Below are 12,334 nucleotides of genomic sequence, written 5' to 3'. Positions count from 1 at the left end.
ACTCCAGAAGCAGGTCCCATTGAATTCAGCACGGTTTACTACTGTGCAAGTGTGCCTAGAATCGCAGGGTGAGCATGAGAGCCTGCGTCACTTCTCAGCCGAGTTGGCTCCAGTCCCCCGGGGCGATGTGGAATAAAGTATGAACCAGTTTCTTTTTAATATGCGGCTGAAGTTGCACCGGTAAGATCCCCGAGGATGATAGGAGGCTCGGTTATATATTCAGGAGCGGAGCAGCAGCGCTCTGTGTGTGTGCATGTAAGCAGCTGGGGGAGTGTAGCGGCAGATGCTCGCCTGCGCTAAGCTGATTTACTTGTTTAAGATCTGACCTCATCATTCTGTCAGAATGGATTCCCACCTATACAGTTAGGAAGAGCTTCGAAGAAGTGCTCCCGACACGCAGGAAGCAAACAGAAAGGAGAGAAGGCATACCAGCTTGTGTGTGGGTTTCTTCCCCCCCTTTTGGATTAAGAGAAGGCACTGAAACAGAGGAAAGAAACAGACTCCATTTCCTTTCTGGAACAACAGGATTTGTGTCTGCTCGTGTGTTTCTCTCTCTCCCTCTTTTTTCCTTGACCTGCAAAGATGTCAGTGTCTGGAAAGAAGGAATTTGACGTGAAACAGATCTTGAGGCTTCGCTGGAGGTGGTTCAGTCACCCTTCGCAGACTTCCACAGGCACCGGAGGTTGCCTACAGCAGGAAGGATATGAGCATAGAGGCACGCCGGTTCAGAACAGGCTGAAGAGCCACTCACGGGACAGAAATGGGCTGAAGAAAAACAACAGCCCAATCCATCACAACATCTTGGCACCGGTGCCCGGCCCGACCCCGGTGCGCCACCGGCCGATTCAAACCTGGCACGGGCAAAGCCTCATCGAACATCTGCAGGCGACTGAGCCCATGCCAGAAGCTGGCCCAGAGGAGAGTGGTGACAAAGACCCATCGCACAAACACACACAGGAGCTGCAGATGATCACAGAAGATCACAGCGATGAGTCCGTCGAGAGGTAAGTGTCCCAGATGGTGGGATTGCAGAAGATAGTCTGCTGAGTGGCTGGCCAAAACTGCTTTTTAAACAAGCCCCAAACACCCCCAAACCTCTAGTTCTCCCTCTCGTCTCGGAGCTATAGAAATCCCAAAGGAATATGAAATCCAGATCGTAGATAGTCTGAGAAAGATGAGGCTTGTAAGCCAAAGTAAATGAATTGCTTTTTGGTGCAATTAAATGCAATTGCTGCCGTGTGACTCTGATACATTTTGTGGCTGGCATTTCCTATCTGCCAGACGCATCTCCCAAGGAACCAGCTCTTTCACGCTTCACCTGGTTTTTGGATTCTCTTTGCATTCGCAGGCACTCGGCAACATGTTTTAATTTGTCCTAGGATCAATGATCCATCCTAAAAATGTCCCTTCCTTGCAACTTTATCAATAAGTGCAACTTTGATGAATGGGAAGCGGTTGGCGCACACACACATGCTGTGGTCTTGCTGCTGGCATCTCTGCTGCTTCCCTTGATTGCCTGTGCGATAAACATAATTAACCTTGAACCTTGTGAGAAAGCAGCGAGCTTCTGAAAGGGTTATTTCCAAACTGCATTAATTTCACCGACAGTTTGGGTGCAACGGGAAACTACTCTCTTGCCTGCATGCTTACTTGGGAGTAAGTTCCATTGCACTCAATGTGCTGTAAGCTCGCAGTCCTCAGCACACCACCAGCCTCATCTCAAAGATAACCTCCCGTGAAATCAATGGAACTTACTCCCCTGAATAATAGGGTTGCCAGGTCCCTCTTCACAAACGGCGGGAGGTTTTTGGGGCGGAGCCTGAGGAGGGCGGGGTTTGGGGAGGGGAGGGACTTTGATGCCTTTGAATACAATTGCCAAAGTGGACATTTTCTCCAGGTGATCTGATCTCTATCGGCTGGAGATCAGTTGTAATAGCAGGAGATCTCCAGCTGGTACCTGGAGGTTGGCAACTCTACCGAATAAGCATCCACGCAAATGCAGCTTTACTTGGAAGTAAATGTCACTGAAATAGCAGAGATGCTTTCTGAGCTCAGGATCAGGGGGCAAAGTGCTTTCTTTTGAATTGAACAAGATACATTTAAGAGATAGCAATAAGCTCCTGATACAGAAAGCACAGATAAGTGTGTGTGTCCTTTTAAAAAAGAAGTTCAGATAATTCTTCTTGGCCCTTCCTGAACATGCATTCTTTTACAGGGAAATTTGTTATTTATAAGGAAATGACTTTATCTGTGGTTGAGGAGTCCAGCTCCTTCAGAGAAATAGGATGAAATACCATTTATTTTCCTTTTCAGTAATTATTTCCCCCCACTCCCTGTAATACAAATAGTCATGCAAGATATGCTTTACACTCCAGCATGTTCTGGGACTAAAAATCAAACGAGAGAACCTGCATGTTTATTACCCCTCGTTGCTCGGGGAGGTAATGTATGACTGCTCTGATTCCTTAAAATCTATGTCTGGGGAACCCGAGCCAGAAAATGTCAGCTTGTCGAAATGTATTGGAAGCTGATTTGATGTTCAACAGTACAGGTGTCACTCTGGGCTCCAAACTGCCCTGATAGTATGCATGTTTACTTCGAAGCAAGTCCTGGTGCGTTCTTTGGGGTTGCTTCCAATTAAGTGTGCATGGCATTGCAGACTGAATCTGAAGGCCAAACAAATACGATCTTGGGGAACGGTGATCTGGGCACCAGACCTCTGCAAATAGCAGCTACGGAAAGGATGAGACAGGTTGGAGCCACTATGCTGGGGAACAGGATTTAATTCGCCCCAAGCCATTTTTCCTGATTGGTGATGTCTGCTCTCTGGCTGCTTTAAACTCAGGAAGGGGGAAAGACAGGGACAGTACAGGGATCGAAGACAATGCCAATGACAAAAGCAACTCGAGGGCTAGGTGGGGGGGGGGGCTTCTGATCAGGGAAAGAGAGCGTAGAGGGGAAGAGATAAATGCTCCCTTCCCCAGTGCCACTGCCCCAATCCACATAACCTAGGGTTGCCAGGTCTCTCTTCACCATCGGCGGGAGGTTTTTGGGGCAGAGCCTGAGGAGGGCGGGGTTTGGGGAGGGACTTCAATGCCATAGAGTCCAATTGCCAAAGCGGCCATTTTCTCCATTGGAGCTGATCTCTAGCGGCTGTAGGTCAGTGGTAATAGCAGGAGATCTCCAGCTAGTACCTGGAGGTTGGCAACCCCATAACCCCTTCTCCCCCGGAGCTGATTTTTACTGCTAAATTACATCTAGGGCAACATGGTCAGTTTGGACTTGACTGAACAATGGATGTGTTGCCATGATTCCTTTCTGTAAAATTTTAAATGAATCGATGTAGTTGCTACTGAAAACGAGTGAAACTTGGCAGTCCATTGAAAATATTCACATTCCCTCCAGGAATGTGGAATGGGGCCCTAGAGTCTGACAATGTGATAGTCAAGCTCCACGTGGTAATTGCTTCTCACCACTATGGGCCAAACAGGGTAGCATCCCTCTGATAATGATAAAGTAGCCTCTGCTGCTACTACACTCCTGCTATACAGAGGGGAAGAAGGAACAGCTTAGGGGACTTCATTGTGGAATTTGAATGGTCATCTGTAGTTGTTGGCCAGGAATTAATTGGGCTTGTTTCAGGATTATTAGAGGAAAGCCCTGGAGAGACTCCCACATTTAGTTTCAAAAAGTCTGGATGTGTTAGTGTTACCAACTCAATTTGGCCCCAGGAGATAGTTGTCTGACAAGGGATATCCACACTACAGATTTAAACTTTTAACTGTCATTCGTAAACCCATTCACATGTCCCAGATGAGGAATTGTAAATAGAAGCCAGGAATCTCTGAAAGAGAATTCTTGGCATCTCACTAAACTACAAATCCCATTGTTCGGGGAAGCCATGACAGTTGATGTGCTATAAAACAGACGTAATTTACTTTGTAGATTGAACCAAAGAGCCATCATGGGAAAATGGCAAAGTCAACATTTAAGAGGAAACTTGCCAAAACTATTATTTTCTTAGGACAATAATTAATGAGATTTTCACATGGTTGCCAATCTCCAAGTGGTGGCTGGAGATCTCCTGCTATTACAATTGATCACCGGGTGAGTTCACCTGGAGAAAATGGCTGCTTTGGAAGGTGAACTTTATGACATTATACCTCATTGAAGTCCCTCCCCTCTTGAAGCCCCACCCTCCTCAAGCTCCACCTCCAAATCTCCAGGTATTTCCCCACCCAGAGCTGGCAACCCTAAGGGGCTGTTACACAAAGAGTGGAAGGTATGGTCAGTGATACTGCATTACTAAGCATGTTTGCTCAAAGTAAATTGTGCTAAACTCAGTGGGACTTACTCCATAGTCAGTCCAGTTGGGAAATACCTGGAGATTTGGGAGTGGAGATTACTATTTATCCCAAACACCTAGACATGAAACCAAAAGCAGATAAAAGCTGGATCACAGGGCGGGGTGGGGGGAAGTGTACTGTATAGTTCAGCTCTGAGAACTGAGAATGGTACCATATATTCATGCATCAAGTTCAAACTGTAAGGATACTGAGACAGCTGTGGTTGGTAGCTGCTCTCTTTGGCTGCCATCTATCTCACACTTCCAGTGGATCCCAGGGAGGCTGTAGCAACCCTGAACTGGTGCCTAGAGGCAGTTTTGGAGTGGAAGCGAACTAATAAACTGAAGCTTAATCCCAACAAGACAGAAGTACTACTGATGAGTGGAAGGTCTGACCCAGGATTTATGGTGTCATCTGTTCTGGATGGGGTTGCACTCCCCTTAAAGCAATAGGTCCATAGTCTAAGGATGCTCTTGGACCAAGGCCTACTGCTGGATAAGCAGGTGACAGTTGTGACCAGGAGTGTCTTTTACCTAGGGATGCCAGCCACCAGGTGGGCCCTGGGGATCTCCCGGAATTACAGCACATCTCAAGACTACAGAGATCAGTCCCCTTGGAGAAAAAGGATGCTTTGGAGGGTGGACTCTGTGGCACTGTACATAAGAACATAAGAAAGCCCCTGTTGGATCAGACCAAGGTCCATCAAGTCCAGCAGTCTGTTCAAACAGTGGCCAACCAGGTGCCTCTAGGAAGCCCCCAAACAACTGCAGCAGCATTGTCCTGCCTGTGTTCCGCAGCACCTAATATAATAGGCATGCTCCTCTGATACTAGAGAGAATAGGTATTCAGCATGAGAATAGGTATACCTCACTGAGGTCTCCGTCCTTCTCAGGCTCCATCCTCTCAATCTGGATCTGTCAACCATACCCCTCCCCCCTCCCCTACTGGTGGCCAGCGGGGATCTGGCAACCCTACTTTTACCAGCTTTGACTGGTCAACCATCTGTGGCCTTTCCTGGGCCGAAAAGATCTGGCCACTATGGTCTATGCCCTGGTTACACATAAATTAGATTACTGCAATGTGCTCTATATGAGGCTGCCCTTGAGAAGTGTTTGGAATCTTCAGTTGGTACAGAATTCTGCAGCCAAGATGTTGACTGGAGTGGGTCGAAGGGGCCATATCAATCCAGTCTTGGCCCACCTACACTGGCTGCCAATTTGTTTCCAGGCACAATTCAAGGTGCTGGTCTTGACCTTCAAAGCCCTATATGGTTTGGGACCAACATACCTGAAGGACCACTGAATGCCTTATGAACCTGCCCAATCGTTATGGTCATCTTTGGAGGCCTTAATTTGGGTGTCCTTGTCTTCTGAGATGAGATAGGTTGCAACCCAGGAGAAGGCCTTCTCAATCATGGCCCCAACGCTCTGGAAGTCTTCGTCTATGCCCTTCTGTTGACATCTTTTTTTGCTTTGTTTGGCATTCTCTTCGTGATTCCTCCATCCTGACTAATGTTTTAATTGCTGTTTTTATGTCTTTGTGTATATTTTATCTCTGTTTTTAATTTGTTTTAATAATGTTTTTTTTTTGGGGGGGTAGATTTTAATGGTTTTAAAATGTTATTTTTATCATGTACATTTTAAACGGTCAGCTGCCTTAGTGGCTTGTGAGGATAGAAAAGCGGGATGTGAATTTTGTAAATGAATACGTTTGAGATGGGATAAGAAGTGAAAAAAAAGGATAATATTTAACATTTCAGAATGGAACAACTTTAAGGGTCACTTTCCATTTGTTGCCTCCCTTCGCAAATCACATCAATACATGCTTACTGTCTTTCATGTGCTTGGCTAAGTGATGTGCACTGCAATTGTGGCACCCATCTAGTGGGAGTTCTATTGAGTCATAGCCTATTTCTATCAAGTATCCTCGGCTGTCAGCAGCACTGACTAGGTGTTATGTATTTCATACCCCCTTAAATTGTTAAATTCTCATTAATCACACATTGTTGTGCTCCTTTATCCAAAAATGCCCAGTGTTTTAGCAAACATTCAAAACATTTGCAGCATGGTGGACTGTTGCTTTGGGAATTTATTCTGTGCCAGAAAATATGACATTTACATCCAATTAATGTTAATTATTGCTCGAAAAACGATCACTCCACCTGCCTCTCCATTTCTGCCTCTCTGTTATATATAACAATATAACTGTTGAGCCCCGCGGCGCAGAGTGGTAAGCTGCAGTACTTCAGTCCAAAGCTCTGACCACGACCTGAGTTGAATCCCGATGGGACTCAGTTTCAGGTAGCCAGCTCAAGGTTGACTCAGGCTTCCATCCTTCCGAGGTCGGTAAAATGAATACCCAGCTTGCTGGGGGTAAAGTGTAGATGACTGGGGAAGGCAATGGCAAACCACCCTGGTAAAGTTAGTCTGCCTAGTAAACGTCGGAATGTGACACCCCGTGGGTCAGGAATTACCCGGTGCTTGCACAGGGGACTACCTTTACCTTTAACACTATTGAGATACACACACATACAGCTCATTCCTGAGCCTTGCAGCAGCCAGGGATAGCACAGTGCCTCCAGAGAGGCATGCTGCAAGGCTTAAAACCCGGATGCTGCAAGGCGTAAAAACCCCTTCAAAAAAATCCAAAAATGGGGGGGAAAGCCCCATTGAAAACAGTGATGCTGCGCCTGGAAAAACCTGGTGCATCAACACTGTTGCTGGAAGGGGTGTTCCTCCATCAGCTCCGCCCTGGGGAACACCCCCCATACCAGCGCTGCATTTCTCTTCCAGGATTTAGGTCCCGGAGAGACTGCAGTGTTGGAGGAGCGGCGTGCAGCTCTACAGCGCCAAAGCAACTGTCCCCACCGCCGGCATAAATGCCTCTTATTCTGTGATAAGAGGCCACTTACGCTGATTGCGGAGTGACGCCGCCCCCAGAGCACTTTCAGCCCCCCACCTCAGAAATGGACAGATGGACACTATTACTGATATTTAATAAAATATTTAAAAACCTGTCCTTCCATTCATAAAACAGATCCCCAGGGCAGGATGATAAACAAATGATGAAAAACAACCATAAAATGGCCACCAGGACAAAAAAAAACACAACCCTATCATTTTATCAATCCCTTCTTCCAAGAAGCTCAGGTTCTCCTCCATTTCATCCTGTGAAATAGGATAAAGATGAAAGAAAGTGATCAGCCTCGGATCACCCAGTGGGTGTCATATCTGAGTAGGCATTTCTTACTCTCCCGAAGCTAGCGGTTGAATGACTATTAGAGGCTCTCCAACTTATTAGTTGGATGACTATTGAGGCTCTCCAACTTACTCTCCCGAAGCTAGCAGTTGAGTGACTATTAGAGGCTCTCCATTAGAGGCTCTCCAACTTATTACTATGTTGCCCAAACAACAAAACACATCAGCAGTTATATTTTTATAAAATATATAAAAACTAGTCTCAACTTTTCCACAGCAGCATAACTAGGAAAAGCCATGGTACAAGGTAGTAAGCATTTAATCAAATGTTGATATAGCACAAAAGTAACAGCAGAAAAGATAGGTCCTTGTCATAAGGGGGAAACATTGATTCAGTGAGTAACCTTGGGCCAGCCATTTGGGAACCTTTCAGTTTAGACCTGTATAAATTACCTCACAGGTTTTTTTTTTTTTTTTTTAAATGAAGGTAGAAAGGAGTAGGGAAGCACCCTGTATACTATCCTAAGATCTCTGGATGATGGGATAAAAAGGTAATAACAGAAATGAGTACCCAGCTTGCTGGGGGTAAAGGGAAGATGACTGGGGAAGGCACTGGCAAACCACCCCGCAAACAAAGTCTGCCTTGGAAACGTCGGGATGTGACGTCACCCCAGGGGTCAGGAATGACCTGGTGCTTGCACAGGGGACCTTTACCTTTTTTTAACAGACAGACATTAAGACAGGATGGGATCAGTGATGGCTTCATCACCTCTGTGATTTTCTATAACACACTTTGTGAAAGTGAATAGTGAGTTGTTGCCGACACCCAGGACTGCACTGCAGAAATCAGCAATATGTAGGGATGCCAGCCTCCAGGTGGGAGATGAGGATCCCCTGGAATTACAGCTCATTTCCATACTACAGAGATCAGTTACTCTGGATAAAATGGATACTTTGGAGTGTGGACTCTCTGGCATTTCACCCCACTGAGGTCCTTGTCCTCCCTAGGCTCCATCACAAAATCTCCACGAGTTTCCCAATCGGGCTCTGGCAACCCTACCACCATGGCAAATTCTTAACCCTTCATGGAAAAACTCTTGCTTTTCCACATCCAAGCACTGGTTTGATTTGAAAGTTCAAGTTTCTGTTATGGTTCCTCCAAGGTCAGGATGAAATTTGCAGTCATCCTTTTCCCATTTGAGCATATTTACTAACTTATATAGAAATGTTGTTGCCAAATCAGACACGTGTTTTTTTTGCCTATGAATGGTGTAAAATGATTTTAAAATGGCATGGAAGAACCAAACACAAGTGGGATATTTGCCAAAGAAAATAGGAGGGGTGAAAATGGTTTTCCCAACAATGTGCAAAAATTGTAAGATGCAAACGCATTGGTATTTGTGCAGTCTACTACAATGTTTAATCCCATCAGCGTTCACATTTATTTCTAGAAGTGTTGCAGCTGGTTCCCATGCTTGGGTAGAAAGGCAGTGCTTGGGTAGAAAGGACTCATGCAGTTGTTCCTCTAGCTTCTGCATTCATATGCTTATTGTAGCCATGTGGAATCTCTGCACTGGCAGGCAGCTTGCAAAACGGCTTGAAGTGAGCCTGAGTGGCCCCAATCCACACTTTTTGCACATTTTGTACTCTTCTTGGATCCTATTGGCACCTTGGAATCTTGATCTCTGCAGAGTTCGGCATTTAAATTTCAAGTCACGTCTGCACTTTCTATGCAGATGACATTGAACTGGAACGCCAAATAGCCGTGTAAGCTTATTTCAGGCTCACACAATGACTCCCAATCAACGCCACCTAAATATGGTCAGGGCTGGCTATACAGAAAATCATTACACAGTCTCTTGGCCTGCAGCCTTTGAGGGTGAGATTGACAAGGTGAGATTGACACGTGCCCTGCCTTCCCAAAAAAGATAGTCAGAGGTCCTTACCTGCTTTGGCTTCTGCATTCACATGGATGCTGAAGGTGGGTTGCCAGATGCCCTGTATCATTCAATACCAAAATAGCCATACTGTTTCATGAGGCACAGCATTAAGAGATAAAAATGGGGCAATTTAAAGGCTCAGACAAAGAAGCAGGAAATTGCTGTCCTCGTTGGGAAGCAAGGTAGTCTTTTGTCTACGTGAAGAGACACAAGGAGTTAACAGTGCAATCCTAAACAGAGCTAGAATACTTTTGGTTAAGGATTGCATTGTAAGATTTGTAAAAAAATATATTGAGAGGGTATCTGACTAGCACACCTATAAAAAATAATGGTCTCCGTGTAGAAGATGAGAGTACAACAAAGACTTCAAATAACAGAGACTTTATAAGGAAGTGCAAAGCAACCTTCCATAGTAATGGAAAGGGAACACCACCATAATGGGATTAAGAGGCAATTGAGAAAAACCAGAACATGGAATCTGACATATGTCTTGGGGCAAAAACGCATGGTCGCTTTATCCTCCTTTAATCCCTGTTTCAACCAGGATTCAGCCAGGATCGAACGCATGCATTTCGCCTAATGTGCGTTCGATCCTGGCTAAAACAGGGATTAAAGGAGGATAAAGTGACCATGCGTTTTCGCCCTTGGATTCTCTTCTGGGAATCTTAATATCCATATTACTGCCCAAAAATCTTACTCGTGACTTGATATTTTCCTGCCAATATCAAGCTGGTGTACTGTAGTAATTAAAATGAGCTGTGATCCAGTCCTCTGAGATCAAATGTTCAAATATCTTCGTTGTTAAAGATGTAAAATGTCCAGAAATTTTGAAGCTGGGGGGAGGAGCGAAAAAAGGGGGGACAATTAAAGTAGTAGTAGAAGAAGAAGAGTTGGTTTTTATATGCCGACTTTCTCTACCACTTAAGGGAGACTCAAACTGGTTTACAATCACCTTCCCTTCTCCTCCCCACAACAGACACCCTGTGAGGTAGCAGGGCTGAGAGAGTGTGACTAGCCCAAGGTCACCCAGCTGGCTTCATGTGTAGGAGTGGGAAAACCAACCCGGTTCACCAGATTAGCATCTGCCGCTCATGTGAAGGAGCGGGGAATCAAACCCAGTTCTCCAGATTAGAGTCCACCACTCCAAACCACCACTCTTAACCACTACACCATGCTGGCTCTCTGGCCATACTTACATGATTATCAACCCTGAACTTATTTTACTGCTTTAACATCATGCAATGCCTCATTTATAACTTCCTATAGAAAAACTATTGGGCATATTTATGAAATTTTAAAACGGTTTTTCTACAAGAAAATTTTTTAAAATGTACAAAATTGGAAAGAGAGTGCTGCAAATTGCTGCCCTCTGTGTTACCATAGCATATGAATCTTAGCTTTTACCGTCTGGTAGGCAAGGAGAAAAATACAAGTTGAAACTAGAAAACCCAGGTGTTATCGTAAACAAACAAAATTAAGTGTATAATTTGTACAGAAACATTCTCATAGCTAACCTTTCAACATTGAAAATGTCATACTCTTCAGTAGTGCATTGTCCTCATACACATTATGGCATATCAACTGTGGACAAAATTAGACACGCTTAATACATCCTTGAAAATATTGTCTACCATACATACAAGAGTGGCTATGCATTAATGTTGTAGATTGCCTTATGTAAAAATCTGCATACTACACATTTTGTGTGAGTAAACCTTGCCTCAAAAAGCCCTTCACTCAGGGTCAAACTACACAGTGCAATTTTTAATGAGTCTTGGTTGGGCTTTCCCCACAGCTGCTGCAGGGGTTTGATTCAGCTCAGGACCGCAACTCAGAGCAGGGACTCCTGGCTCCCATTTTTCCGAGCCAAAAGGCCCCGGGGGAGTTATTTGCTCCCCCCCTCCCATGGCATGGTCTGAGATGAATCCGGCCCCTGCAAACTTTGAAAAAGTCATTCTCCAGAGCTGCAGGGCCGCTGCAGGGAAAGGGACTTAGATCCAGACTCATTAAGATTGTATTGTGTAATTCAGCCCTCATCCTAAAAGACAAAATGTTTCATAGGGGTTTTTTTTAGTGCCCCCCCCCCCAAATGTCCAATTTTCCCCATGAAAAAACTGAAAAAATAAGTCTGTGGAGATACCCTGGTGCCCAAACCCAAGTATTTTTCCTGTAGATTTTTCTGTCCCCACCTGGGCCTTCACGTCTCTAGTTCTAGTAGGGTTGCTCGGTCCCTCTTTGCCACTGGTGGGAAGTTTTTGGGGCGGAGCCTGAAGAGAGTGGGGTTTGGGGAGGGGAGGGACTTCAATGCCATAGAATCCAATTGCCAAAGCGGCCATTTTCTCAAGGTGAACTGATCCCTATTGGATGGAGATCAGCTGTAATAGCAGGAGATCTCTAGGTAGTACCTGGAGGTTGACAACCCTAAGTTCTAGCCATGAACTCACTAGGTGGCTTTAGAGAAACTACTCTCTCTCTCTGTTTCAGATCCCTATGGCAGTATGGGAATAATAATATGGACCTACCGTACAGGATGGTTGTTGGAATTACAATAAAATAGTGTAGTTTGAAAGTTCTCAACATAATGATCATGCATACTAATAGCTAGTTAGGCCCAACTGCAGTGTTTCCCCCCTGGAACCTTCTCTCTCTTTTGGCCCTTCTTTTCGGTAGCTTCCTGACTCCTCCAATTATTGTCCCAGCAACGTTCTCCTCCTTACTGCTAAGGCTCTTTCCTTCTGCCACCCCAGTATCCAACAGCCGTTGTGTAGTAGTGATTCCAGTGCTGAATCTGGAACAGAGGAGGGTCTAGGTTCAAATTCTTCCTCTGCTAGATTGGGTATGCTGCTTCCTA

The 12,334-nt window shown here is 45.2% G+C and overlaps 1 protein-coding gene across 1 annotated transcript in view; it reads left to right on the top strand.

Moving 5' to 3' along the window:
• The first annotated feature begins 549 nt into the window (after window positions 1–549).
• Window positions 550–12,334, top strand: part of KLHL4 (kelch like family member 4) — a 59,119-nt gene continuing 47,334 nt past the window's right edge. The window contains exon 1 of the mRNA XM_056859359.1: window positions 550–1,004. Coding sequence (XP_056715337.1) covers window positions 583–1,004 — 422 coding nt within the window. The 5' untranslated portion in view covers window positions 550–582. The remainder of the gene's footprint in view (window positions 1,005–12,334) is intronic.

The sequence above is a fragment of the Euleptes europaea genome, chromosome 13 (genome assembly GCF_029931775.1).
Source record: "Euleptes europaea isolate rEulEur1 chromosome 13, rEulEur1.hap1, whole genome shotgun sequence".
Classification (NCBI taxonomy): Eukaryota; Metazoa; Chordata; class Lepidosauria; order Squamata; family Sphaerodactylidae; genus Euleptes; species Euleptes europaea.
Note: the sequence above shows the minus strand (reverse complement) of the source record. Positions and strands in the feature narration are given on the sequence as shown.